Source organism: Xiphophorus couchianus, chromosome 20 (genome assembly GCF_001444195.1).
Source record: "Xiphophorus couchianus chromosome 20, X_couchianus-1.0, whole genome shotgun sequence".
Taxonomy (NCBI): domain Eukaryota; kingdom Metazoa; phylum Chordata; class Actinopteri; order Cyprinodontiformes; family Poeciliidae; genus Xiphophorus; species Xiphophorus couchianus.
In genome coordinates, this window is record NC_040247.1 from 5047049 (window position 1) to 5061193 (window position 14145).

At 34.4% G+C, this 14145-nt stretch overlaps 2 protein-coding genes across 5 annotated transcripts; one reads left to right on the forward strand and one right to left on the reverse strand.

Moving 5' to 3' along the window:
* Nucleotides 1-2083: 2083 nt before the first annotated feature.
* Nucleotides 2084-8477, reverse strand: nat8l2 (N-acetyltransferase 8-like 2). Of its 4 annotated transcripts, none has more exons than XM_028001861.1 (2): nucleotides 8454-8477; nucleotides 2084-3350 (listed from the first exon to the last, which is right to left on the reverse strand). In XM_028001861.1, exon 2 carries the CDS (start codon nucleotides 3346-3348, stop codon nucleotides 2677-2679), a length of 672 nt encoding a protein of 223 aa, XP_027857662.1. In that variant the 5' UTR covers nucleotides 3349-3350; nucleotides 8454-8477; the 3' UTR covers nucleotides 2084-2676. The 4 variants fall into 4 exon arrangements, with proteins under 4 accessions (XP_027857662.1, XP_027857661.1, XP_027857659.1 ...); XM_028001860.1 differs by lacking the exon at nucleotides 8454-8477 and adding an exon at nucleotides 8196-8224; XM_028001858.1 differs by lacking the exon at nucleotides 8454-8477 and adding an exon at nucleotides 5572-5726.
* A 2280-nt stretch (nucleotides 8478-10757) lies between these two features.
* On the forward strand, nucleotides 10758-13492 carry LOC114134904 (uncharacterized). The gene is made up of 6 exons (XM_028001767.1): nucleotides 10758-10985; nucleotides 11111-11259; nucleotides 11348-11421; nucleotides 11701-11799; nucleotides 13032-13130; nucleotides 13219-13492. Exons 1-6 carry the CDS (start codon nucleotides 10881-10883, stop codon nucleotides 13350-13352), a joined length of 660 nt encoding a protein of 219 aa, XP_027857568.1. The 5' UTR covers nucleotides 10758-10880; the 3' UTR covers nucleotides 13353-13492.
* Nucleotides 13493-14145: the final 653 nt, after the last annotated feature.

Consider the following 14145-nt stretch of genomic DNA (forward strand, 5'->3'; position numbering starts at 1 on the left):
AGTTGTAAGAAAAAAAGCTTCCAAGTAAAAAACCCACAAAGGAGTCATTATCAAGAAATTTTACTTTAAGTTTGATAAAAAAACAAAAAAAACCTGGTATTTATATGATGACATGCCAATTAGTGATATTACTACATAAAAAGTGGACTTGAGGTATGATGCTACTTTAGAATAGAAAAGGTTTTTTTTCTTTTTACCAGTGAAACGTCACGTCTAATATATGAATATTCCCTCGAGTATGAAAATATTTGTCCCAAATGATTTAAGTGTGAAATAATCAGACTAAACATTGACTTAAAGCATTTTGATCTGAAAATAAATAAAAACTATGAATAAAAAAAAAAATTCCTAAGTACACATAAAAAATTTGCCGTTTCTGATTACAAATCATAAATAAGATTCTTTAGGTCTTATTTAGACCTGAGGTATCTAAATAAGATCCTTTAGGTGGATTTTGAAGTGATTTAGATGTCAAAATAATCCCACCTATGTATATAATATGACAACACAAGCAGCTGTTTTTTATCTTATGATTTTTTTTCCGTTTGTGTTGTTATTAAATGTATTTTGTCCTGTATTCCCCAGCTTTTACAACCTATATTCTTTTTTTATCCTTCTGGATCAGTCCTGTACTGGCTAGCAAAGCCTATCGTTCTGGTAACAGTTTTTGTCATCCTTTCTCTCAGTTTGCAGTAAAAGTCTCTGTTTTTAGAATCCTGTTCCATTTGTGCACTCAATCTTTCTGGTAAATACTATAAAAGAAAATTAGTTTGGCAAATAATCTGGAAAATAAATTAAAGCCAGACGGTTCTTTGTCTGGACACATCTTAAACACAATAAAGAGGGCCATCTGCTTATAGTAATATGGGTTAATAATAAAACAATAATGTGTTACGTTAGTTATTACATCAATATATTTCCTCTGGGTCTAATTCAGCTCTAGCTTTTATTATCAGAATAAATTCCACCCCAGTGTTAAAAGTTTTTTTTTTTTTTTTTTGTACATTTATTATTGTATTTTCTGTTTGGTGTTAGTTTTGAAGAGTCCCTAGAACTTCTTCTTTATGTCTGTTCTTGAAATGATTTTGAACATTTGGCTCCACCTACCGACAGAATGAAAATACACATGTAATTTACGTGAACATGTTTCATCTTTTTCACAATCGGGACAATTTAAATGAATCTGGATAACTAGTATCTTAAAAAAATAAATGAATTAAATAAAAATAACAAAAAGTTACAAATAATTACAATAATAGTAGTAATAATAATTCTATTTACATAAAGCAGATATATGTGTTTAAAATTCTTTTTGCAAACAGAAATCTTAAATTGTGATCAGATAAAATGCCCTGAAATTTATGGTTCTAATATGACAACACGCAGAAAATGTTGCAGTATGAATAGTTTTGCAAAGGCTCTGGACCTGGAGCTGCTGCATTTCCTAGGTAAACAGCGCCCTCTACTGTGTTGGACTGAAAATTATTCTGATACCGACAAACCAAAAGTGCTTACAAATAGATTTGTTTAAAATATATCGTTAAATTTTAACATTGGTTGGTCCAAAGTAACAAATTAGTGGTTACTTAGTCAGTCTCACATTGATTCAGCAGCTTAGATAAATCATCCATATACACGTTAAAAAGCGAAGAAGACAAGATGCTGCCTTGTTGCACACTTTACCCACATAAAAAGATGATACAGAATTTTCCCCAAAAAACTGGTGAGCATATCAATACACTAAGATTCTTAAAAAATATTTAAGATTTTCTCTACAAGCAATTTATTAAACACATTTTCATAATTTACATGATCAAACGCTTTTGATGCATCAATAAAACAGTTAAAAACTGTGGCATTATGCCTATTGTATAACTGTAAGATCTCATTGAAACCAAAAATGCACACATCAGTGCCAATGTTTTGATTTAATTGTGGTAGTTCAACTAAAATCTCAACGGGTCAACATTATGAAATGTAGTTTTAGGTCAGGCTGATTAATCTAAAGAGACAGAGCGGTTGAAGGTGAGTGGTGAGGTCTAACGGAAAAGAGGTAAGGAATGAAAGAAAGGACAAACGGTAGAAGGGTCAGGGTTCATTTACTGAAATGTTTTTGACTCATCCTATTACTAAATTAAACAAAAAATACAAATAAAACAACATATTAGAAAGAATAATCTTTAGTTTAGATTTAGTGAAGACTTTTTTTCAGGAGAACAAAACTGATTGTTATAAAAACAATTAGTGGAAATAGGTCAAATCAATAACACACTCAATAATATTCAATAGGTGGAGTGGAGTAAACTGATAATTTTTCATGCATTAAACATTTAACAAGTGTAAACAAGAAATTAGAACTACTTTCAATAGTTCTAATTTAGAGACAACCAAACATAATGATGGTGAATGCATCGTAATCAGACTGAAAAAGCATAATTTTAAAAAAAATTATCCCCACCTTTAAACAAAAATGATTGACTGATATAACATAAATATTGTCATTTTATATCCTCACACCTTCACATATTAAATCCTTTCATTACTTTTTCTCTGATGTCACACATTATTCACACTGCATTTGGTCCCGACGTGAATGGAAAAACTACCATCTATAAGACATGCTTTTCTTTAAGACATATAAAATAAGACACATAAGCAAACCCTACAGTTTTAGCTTCATAAATGTTTTTCCATTTTTAAAACGTTGACTTGGGCCAACGCAAGCATCCAGGGGGGAGCGTATACGTCTTTGTGTGTGAGAACAAGTTTGAACCCCAGTTTTTTGTACAGATCCACAGCAGCCATCTGGGTGGAGGTGGTCCCTAGCACCAACTTAGAGAAGCCTCGCTCCTTACAGAAATCAATCACAGTCTGAGTCAACATGCGGCCCAGTCCCATCCGCCTGGACTTTGGCGAGATGCTCATTCGGAACATTTCCCCGTGCTTCTCATTCCCACTTCCTATACACAACACAGCCACCATCCCGATGACCTGCGTTGCCCCGTCGACCTCAGCCTCTGCCACCCAAAAGCAATCATCCGGTCTGCTCAGGTACGTCCCGTCGATGTCCTGCATGTCTGTCTTAAGTTTCATTGCGACATACCTGGCGAATAGGTCGTAGGAGCAGCAGTAGATGAGTCCCACCCAGGCTGTTGGCAGCAACAGAGCTGTATACAAAGAGCCCAGGAGGTAGCCAACCAAGCCCAGAGACAGAGTAATAGTGAGGTGTAGAGGGCTAGACATGGCATTCTGAAAACATGGGCCGATGTGCTCCCTGATGCCGCTACTGAACAGGCGCCGCACCGTGTCCTTGTCTGAGGGACGGTAGCGGCGGATCACCAGCTCCATGACTACAGGAAAAAGCAAAAAAAAAGAAGCATCAATTGCCAGTTTTTTATTACCTATTTGGTATCTTTTCCAGAACCAAATTATGGAGAAGCGGCATAGAGTCTCTATTCTCCTCAAATGTAGAACAAACATCCAGAAAACTACAAAGATGCTGAAATACTGAGGTCCTTTAAATCAAGGCTAAAACTCCACCTGTTTAGAGTTGCCTTTGATTCCTAGTAATTGGCTCATTGATCGATATATTTGATACTTATTGCTAATGTAACACTTAAAGTTTATAGCTTGTTGATTACTGTATAATGTTTAGTGGAGTAAAGCACTTCGAACTGCCTTGTTCAAAGTCAAGTCATGCTTAACTTAACTTTGTCAATTCGCATAAAAATATGATTCTTATGTAATAACAGATCTAAATTAATGCACCATATTCAAATGGAGTGTACTAAAATACTTTGTCACCTTTACAGAGTAAGATATGGACAGAAATAGAGCTGGAAATCAAATTATTTCAACTTCTGCAGTAAGAACTATTATATATTTCATTAGTGTTATTTTAGTCAGCAGCATGAAGCGAAGCTGCCAGGCTACTATGGTTGTGCATTATTCTCCAATCCAATGTTTTAATAGGTCTGCAGTTTTTATTAGTCTTAATATTTAGTTTTGACTTTAGATTTTCAATTCTATTTTAGCTTTAGGTACTTTTTACCATTTGTTTGATAAATTATTATTATTATTTTAAATGCTGGTTTCAGTTCTAGTTTAAGTCTGTTTTGTAAGATGAGTTACATAATATGGGGCAAGACTGAAATAGTAGAAAAGTAAAAAAAAATAAATCCCAGAAATTGACAATAGTTTTTTTTTTTTATGTATTCATTTAAAACAGAACAGCTATAAATCCCTGCTGCTGGAAGCTGCTGCAATGTACAATGTTTTAAGTGTTTAGCTATCACTTAAGACACTGACTGAACTAGACTGAATGTGAATGGGCGAACAGAAGTGATCGCCTATTTGTGGGTTTGTTACCCTTTAATAATGTCACTTATTTCCTTTCACTACAAGACATTTCTTTTTATCTAAATTGCAGTCATATTCAAAGTTATCTCAAATTGAACTTTGGCACTTTCTCCCAACTGTAGCTGGCATGTTAGGTGTGGACTGACTGCAGCAACACCTGACTGAGGTACCTGCTGTCTGCCGACATAATGCGGCAGAGCGAGGAAAGAAACTAAACTTTATATAATGCCAGACACAACCATAAACTAAGCTATAAATTCAGTTAATTTTATGAACACTTGTTAGTTGTTCTTTTTTTTTTTTTACAAACTCTCATTTTTATTTTTATTTCAGTTAACAAAAACATTTCAATGCAATAAAGATGTGAACGTTTCAAATACAGTTTCCTTATGCTAAATGATTTCGAAATGCAATATTTCACTTCCCTAATATGTTGTTTGTAGGATTTGTGGATTTAAGAATAAGAAGTTGAAGATTTCTTTTTAAACCAAGTATATAATCAAGTGCAAAATGGTAGAACTGCACGTAAAAATAATGAAAGCACGGGGGTACTACCTATTTCAGAAAAGATAACTAGTGTAGCTGGTAGAAATATTTAAGTGATGCTGTATTAAATTCCTCTGTCTTTCTCTGTCAATGCCAAACTGCACAAGCTAGCCTGGGCTATGTAGTAGCTCGTGAGCTAGCGGCCACAAAGGAAACAAAAAGATTAATCATGTTTTTATGATTAATCATCATTAATCATGTTTTTATAGTCAAATACGCAGTAAACTCGGGTCAGCACAAAGTTTACGAAGCGTAAAAAAATCACAAACAGCATGAATCACAAACAGCTTTTCCCCCCCGTCACCATAATTTCTTAAATCTGAATGCTAACCTAACTTAAACTCCTGACTGGGATTTACACAATTGTTCGGTTATGTTAAACTCACCACAAAAATACTTCTCGGACCCTTACTGTACTCTACGCAAACTTCCTCGGTTTGTTCAGTTTATCGAATAACAACTCTGTAATCCGACCGACGAACCCTTAAGACAACAACCCTGGCAAACACCGTTTGAACTTATATTTAGGTTAAGTTAAACTTTAAACTTTTGCAGTTTAATGAACAGGACGCACACTGCTATCCTGTATTTGACTTTGGTCAGAGTACACAAGCGGCAGAAACGAGAACACTGTTTGTTTTTCCTTTTAAATCCAACTCTACTCACCTGAAGTTATAGCTTGTCTATCAGGAGCGCAACTCTGTGATATCGGTATTAAACTGAGTTTTAAAGCCGTAAAATGTTAAGATATGTCGGTAAAGGAGGAGGTCAATGAATAAATCACAAACTGTTGCAGATAAGCGATCAAAGCGGCCCGGGGTAATAACTTACATTTGGACCGCTTTCTCAACTTATCTGTCAGTCATTTAACCATCCTGTTAAGTTTCTTTTTTCAGGCACAGTAATAATGTTCGTGGGTCAATTTGACCCGAGGAGTGTTAAGTCATGCAATAGTGTCAGAAACCAAAAAAATCCTCCAAAACATTTTTGTATCTGATTATTAACTCCAATGCTAACCATATCCATCAATATTTGTACAATGATGTTTTTTTATTGCTCAGAAATTAAGGATCAATGACGACAATCTACTCATTTACTCATTTGAACATAAAAAATGGAATTTACATTTTTTTATGTCCACTGAAAAAAACCTAGACACAAAAAAACAATAATTTCCTTAAAACTGATCTTTGGTAAAAAATTTTATATTACACTTTTTTTTTTTTTTTTTCAATGGGTGATCTTTATAATTGAACTTGAGACACACATACTGTTCAGGGTCAAATTGACCCACTGATTAAAATCAAGATAAATGAGTCATGCAGAGAGTATTAATGTTTTCCTCCACTTCTGCTGAGTGTCACTCAGTGTGGGTGGAGTTTGTCCACGGGAACAGAAAGGATTCCCGTCAAAAAGTCTATGAACACCTGCTTTCTCGCAGTTTCCTAGTGAAGTAAAGAGAATAGTGAGGAAGTGTGTTGGCGTGCGTGGGGGTGTGTGTGCATGTATGTGTGTGGTGTGTTGTGTTTGTATGTGTGGTGAAATATGGTTCATAGCTGCAAGGAAACATATAGAATTGGACATTTTTTAATCTTATTTTGCACTTTAACTTGACTGCCGGGTCAAATTGACCTGAACAGTATCCATGTAAAAAGTAGACCCAGGGGGTGGTGCAAATGTGTAAAATGAATCAATTTTCAATTTATATGTCGAGTGCATCTATTAAGACAAATAGAAAAAGTTTCATGCAAAAAAAATACTTCCACTATTAAAAAAATAATAATTAAACTTTATAACGGGTCAATTTGACCCAAAACATAACAGGAGGGTTAAAAACTAAGTATTATATGGGTTGCAATGATAAAATAAATTTTAATAAATGTTTTATTGACTGTACCTATCTGACATTTCTTGCTTGTTGAGGCAACTTGCTCCAGTAGAAATGAGGGATTTTTGGGTGGATTAGATTTATAAAATTATATATATATATATATATATATATATATATATATATATATATATATATATATATATATATATTTTCTGATGCATTTGACTTTCTGAAGTGACATACATTATTGCCGTCTTTCTTTTTATTCACCTAAAACAAATTATTTTGCTTGAAGGTAAAAGAAAATGTGTTTAATATCCAAATTTTTATGCAAATTTGTTTTAAAAGTCAGCGACAGCCAGAGACACAATAAGGCAGAAGGTGGGTGTTTGGATGCCTTTAGTTTTTCACAAAGCAAAAACAACCAACATGTTTCCCAGACAGCAGCAGACGGCGATGAGGACTTCCAACACGGTATAAATGACTTCTCCAGTGTTCATGGTGCTGACTGTCAGCAATAACTCTCAGGGTAAAAATGAGTGAATTCATGATGTTGTTCAGGCCTTTTTAAAGCTTTGAGGAAGCTCTCAGCCTTTAGTTTTAGATATATAATTTGAAACTACAGCGATATATTTGGATTATTACCATATTGTGAAACAGATGAGGAGGTACTTTACCATATCCCTGATAAAGAACAACTTGATTTTTGCCTCCAAAGTGGCTCATGGGCACAAATAAAAATGGAAATTATTAGATATTTTTTTAAATTATTAATCATTTATCTACACAGGAACATCTTGAGACTCACAATCTCATTTAGAAGATACCTCTATACATCATACAACAATACCATGAAAACAGTAATAATAAATCCACTAAACAATTCTGAAAATCTATATCATATGCACCACCAAAGGAAAGATTCCCACTGATAACAAATTTGGACACATTTTTAAATCCCTTTATGAAACTTTTGATCTCCCCAAGTGTTTGGAGACCAGATTGGAGAGCTTCTGGCTCTGCTGAAGCAAAACCTGAAAAGGAGAATGATTTTTTTGCCAAGCTTATTATGCACCGATAGAACAATGAACGTGATAAATTCCTGAGAGAGAAGGCTCATGTTTGTTTTATGCGTATAATGTAACATGACAAGTATGAAAGAACCAGATAGAGGATGGATTTATAAGTGATGGTGTACCAATGTAAAAGTCTAAGAGTGTGCAGAGAAAACCATTTAACTAAAAAATTTTAGGTGCAATGGTAACTGAAGTGTTTGCTACCTATGATAAATCTAAGCACTCCATTATGAAGGAAGCCCAAAATCTATGGAGCCAGGCTGCATAAAAATCACAAACAGCATGAAGAACAGTTTTTTCCCCTTCACCATAATGCAAGTACGAGCAAACCTAAGTTATACGCCTGTTTGGAATTTACACATTGTTTGGTTTGTTAAACTCACCACAAAAATACTTCTCGGACCCTTACTGTACTCTACGCAAACTTCCTCGGTTTTTTCAGTTTATCAAATAACAACTCTGTAATCAGACCGACAAACCTTCAGGGTTCATAGTTAAACTTTAAACATTTATCTAAATGAACAGGACACATACTGCCGCTTTTGTACTCTGACCAAAGTCTGTATTTGACTTTGGTATTTGACTAAGCAGCAGAAACGAGAAGGGAAATTGTTTTTCCTTTTAAATCCACCTCTACTCACCTGAAATTATAGCTTGAATATCAGGAGTGTAACTCTGTAATATCGGTAGTAAACTGAGATTTAAAGATCTAAAATGTTAAAATATCTTGGTAAAGGAGGAGGTCAATGAATAAATCACAGACTGCTGGAGACTCACAGAAATGATTCATGGCAGAGTTAAGTTTTATGCATTTACATCTGTTTGATTTTATTTAAAAACTCATATTGTATACATACGTATTTGCCTTTAAATTAATGCATTGAATGTAATTAGTTAATATATACTTACAAAGTTTAGATAATTAAAGTTGTTAAACAAACAAGATTCTGGTATTGAAATTTTATGTGTTTGGTTTTTGTTATGAGTAGTGAAAAAAGGAATCAGACACAATGTCCTGCACCAGGAGGTGGCAGGCAGTAAAGTCTCTTTAAGTTGGCTGCCACCTGTCTTATGACGGTAAAAGAAGAAGAGGATGCATTTTCCCCAGCACTCAGGTCCATGTGATGGATATGCGGCTGTGGCCCTGTGGCTAGAGTAGTCGACTTGTGATCAGAAGGTTCGATTCCAGTTTCCTTCTGCCACATGTAGATGTGCCTCTGGGCAAGGCACATATCCCCAAATTCCCTACTGATCTACGTATCAGTGTATAAATGTGTGTGCAAATGGGTGAATGTGATTCTAGTGGTAAAGCATTATTTAAGTTCAGTCCATTTACCATAACAACTGACTGAAAGGAAAGACGTTGCATTAATGTGATTAACTTGTTTTATCGCATAAATGACACGTAAATCATAGAAACATATGCTTTTTAAGTTGCATAGGTAACTTGATTATTATGCAATTCAAACAATACACTTTATGTATTTGAAATAAATACACTCGTTATTATTAATTTAATATAACTATACTTTAATAATACAAAATACATAAACCTAAGGATTATGCAATTAAAACACAGGATAATTACACTGATGAACATGAATCATGTAAAGTTTATTTGATAGGTTCGCATTAAAATTATCTATAAAAGTAAATGGAAGTTTGTCATGTAATAAAATTACATGAATCTTAAAAGTTAGGGTTAAATATATTTATGTTAAATGTGTATCTGTGAGTGCAGCTTGAAGAAGGCACTGGCACTGCTACCACAGGTGGATAAACGACCAACGTGGCCGCGGGGCAGAAGCTCCACATATCTACCAAGCACTTACAGAAATAAGTATTATTTATTCAAAATTTCAGTATGCAAAAAACACACCATTCAAATTCACACTGAATTTAGGACCAATAGAGTTAATGATTTTAAATATTTTTCCATTCTGTAGAAAGCAGAATGAAGCACATTGTTTTCACTAAGAGTGGAAATAAATTTCACTCAGAAATAAATTTCTGAGTGAAATGATTTTCTGATAAAAATAAATTTTTGAGCAACATAGTGCAATAAATTCCAGTTTGTCTGGAAAGTTAAAAGATATCAAATTTACTTCCGTTCGTATAGAGCAGCGTTTCCAGACTGTCGTCGTCAAGGCACACTGCCTTGCATGTTTGAGAAGTTTTCCTAATTTAAGACGCCTGATTCAGATGACTGCAGTTCAGCAGAAGCCTGTTATTCAGTGATCAACTGAGATCATGTGTGCTTGAGGAAGGGAAACAACAAACACTTGCAGGCCACTATGCCTCAAGGACTAGGGTTGGAAAACATCAATATAGAGAATTTGGATGTCATGAGAAAATATTTATTTATTTTTTTCTTAATTTACCCTTGTATTTTTAGAGCACATGGCCACATAGATCAATAACCCTGAACCACTGGTGAACAGAGTCAATCTAGAGTTCACTGCTCCCAGCTAGAGCCATAGTGGTGGCATGTTTTTGGCTCATGTTGGTGGTAGAATATATGTATGTGTACATTTTCAGAGTATATTTTTATGTGACAAAAAATAACATGATTTTATTAAGCTTTTATTTAACAGTGCAAATAGTTACAGTGTTTAGCAGTTATTCAACCTGTAAGAATATAAATGACATTAGAAAAATGTTTTCAAAAATGGTAGATAAACAGAAAGATTTCTACTGAAGCTATTCAAGGCAGCAAAGCCCTCCACAACATCTGGATTTCTCTAACCCCAGTTGCAAATCCTGTGGCAAACATAAAGTTTAGTTCAATTGAGACCAGGTTGAAGCGATGTGTCCGAAAGATTTATATATTGAAGAATTGTGAAAACCTTAAAGAAACATTAGAGAAGTGTTTCTGGTAGCAGTGTCATTGACTTTACAAACAGACCAAATGAGTATTTGATCAGCAAACACGAAGACCGGGAAGGGTAAAATCGGGCCTTTGTCACTGACAGAGGGGTGGTTGGAGGTACCAGAACAATAATTGGTCAGTAGCAACTTTAAAAAGCAGACCTGAGTGGAGTGTGGGAAGAGCTTGTTGAAGATCCATAATGAAGACTCTTTGGGTTGCTGTTGTGCTGAGTTTTGTCTCAGTGGGTCAGCCTGCACCTCTGACCTGTGATAAACTGGCAAAGCCAGTCGAGAAACGTCCAGATGTAAGTGAAATTCCTTTTTTCAAATGATTTATTTTTTCTGATAAATAAAAAAAAAATACAGAGTAACACATTTTTCTTACGAATTTAGAATGTTTTTCACAAACGTCCATGTTCTTCTGTTTAAGTTGCCTGGGAGGTGGCACTACATAGCTGTATCAACAGAGGTCTGCTTGCCAGCATTGCTAATTAACAACATGTTTTGGCCAAGTCTTGCTGTAGACGTTACTTATAAGGGCACGCCACACCACTATGCTGCTACGGTTAAGGCTAAAATGTGAGTAATCATTATTTTGTCTTGCATTTTTAAGTAAAATGCTTAATTTATGCATTTTATGTTAAATGTTAAAATAAATCATCTCCAGGCATGGCTTCTGCATGAATGAAACAGAAGATTTTTTTCAAAACAACAACAAACTCTTTGAAGTCAACAGTGAAAGTAAGAAGCTGCTGTATCAGTTTCCAAACTCTGTCACATTTCCTATTGTGATATTTCAAATAACATAGAATAGAAAAAAAGACAAGCAAACATTAATACATATCAGAAATGGTTGTATTTTCACATTAAACATAAAGTTTCCAATCACCCGATACTCTACTATTATTTAAATTGTGTATGGTGATTCCGTATGTTTTGTTTACTTTTATGCAACTTTAGATTTAAAATGATGAAGTTTAATTTAAAATCCATTACAATCCCTCACACTGTTTTCAACAGATTCTCCAGTTGGTGAGCCAGATGTCCTGCTGCAAACCAGCTGCTCTGACTGCATCGTCTTAAAGTCCAACGATACTTTGAGCACTGTTTCATTACTCAGTAAGAATAACAAACTTATTTCACCTAAAATGTTAGAACTTTACATGTAAATTCTGTTGCACTAAATAACTTCACAAATTGGTGAGAACTTAGGTGAACCTCTTGCCCATGTTATGGGAGAAATCTGGTGACACATGATGGTTTGCTGGTATAACTTGGTTTCTTGTGCAGGACAAGATCTCTGAAATTCAACAGTAGATGGTTCAGTAGTAAAATGTGTCCCCTAATCCTAAATAAATAGGGCTCCAGTCTGAAGAATATTTAGACAATAAATTCTAAGCTTCAAATTCACAGATATGCCTAATTATAGGAATTTTAGGGTTATTCACTCTAAAATTGTAACTTAAAGATGGAACGTTATGCAAAATCTAATTTTTTTTAGGTTTATATAATGTTATAATGTAAACTCCTCATCAAACACATTCCCAGAGAGTTGCTTTCACTCATTTCTGTATGCTTGAGTCTGCTATGGCAGCTGTATGGAGAAACCAAGATGCCTCAGGAGAAAAATAGTTGTGATGAGGTTCTTAAAGAGACAGAGACCCAGCGGTCACCTTAACTGAATATTTTCCGTATTTGACTGGTATTTGTTTAAATTGACAGAAAAATCTGAAACTTGTCCATCACTTTGAAAAATTATAATTCACTCTCCTCGCTATATTAGGTGCAGACTTTCAACTCCAAGCATAGAGTATTAAAGTAATATTAGTTAAATAAATATAGAAATTAAAGGCATCATAATAGCCTATGTTAATAACACTTAAAAATGGACAGATAAAATTTTAGATTGTTGACTGATGGCATATTTTTGACGCTGTCAGTCAAAATGACATACAACTGAAATTGGTTTGGCCTCTGCAGAGGCCAATTTCAAGGTGTCAAATACTGCTAAGATGTGAAGTCAAATTAGAACAGACATAGAGCAACATAGAAACTTGGATGTGGTATAAAATGGCACAATGTGCCTGGAAAATATATAATACCCTTTCTTCAAGACAATTCTTTTTCATTCGTCCTATTTTTGTTTTTGCTCAAATCACAAAAGTATTCTAGCAACCTTGATGAGCATGAATCAGTTTTTGTCAGTTTGTTTTCTAATGTGTCACCACTTTGTACAAGTTTTGCTACAATATTGTGTAAAATTGCAATTTTTTTTGAGTGACAACTTTTTCAAAACAGGATACTGGTTAAACAGATTGTACCTTTTTTCTTTTATGCCACATTTTCACCAGGTAGAAGAACAAACGTCACTGAAGAGGAACTGAAGGAATTTGAGATGCAGGTCCAGTGTCTTGACTTTTCCAAACCACAGGTCTTAAATGCAGACCAAGGTGAGATTCCTACACCAGGAAAAACTGTATGCATTATAGCAATGTGTTTATTTCTGATCATTAATACTCCTTTTCTTTCCCAATTCAGACTATGAGAACTGCCAAGTTATTGGCGATATCACTGAAGATCAGTCTGGCACCTTCTTGCTTCGAGTGTTTGAACGAGTGAGAAGTACTCACCAAAGCATACTCAAGTGTTTGGTTGATATGTTACTTTCTTAGATTCCTGTTACAATTACTTAGAGAAAAGCATTTCTATGCACATTAAGTGGCTGCAGACGATGACTTCAACTACAACTTTTATTTAAATGTTTCCAGTTTGAATGCAAATAAAAGAAAATGGCAACATCTTGCTTTAGAAATGCAGTTGTAAATTATTAACAACTCTGCTCTTTCTCTAGTTCTTCTATGATGCTTGACTTGTTCTGCTTTCAGCAAAATCCTGATAATCTCACTACATTACTGTGGAGTCTAGGTAAGGCAGGCTCATTTATTAGTATGGCACATTTCCTGCAACAGGGTAATTCAAAATGCTTTATATGAATAAAAGGAGCATGAAATAAAAACAAGCAAAAACATTACATTGCAGTGGAAAAGCTTGGTAGCTGTTTTAAACGAGCAACAGCAACAGCCATGATGGTTTTCAGGCCTTTTTTAAGCTTTGAGGAAGCTCTCAGCCCTTTAGTTTCAGATCTATAATTTAAAACTAAAGCAGTATATTTGGATTGTTACCATATTCCGAAATACCATTGGCTTTTGCTAATGCTATTTCTTAAACTGTAAAAAAAAACTGCAATTAAAAATCTAAATTATTAGATATTTCTATTATCATTTATTTTTACAGGAACATCTTGTGACTCGTTATCTCATTTGGAAGAGACTTGTATAGATTAACAACAATAACATGATAACAATAATGATACAATCCACTTAACAATTTTGTTTTGTTCAATGTCAGGGAATAAGGGGCCATAAGGCACAAACAAGTCCAGAACAACACAAAACTGAAATGTGG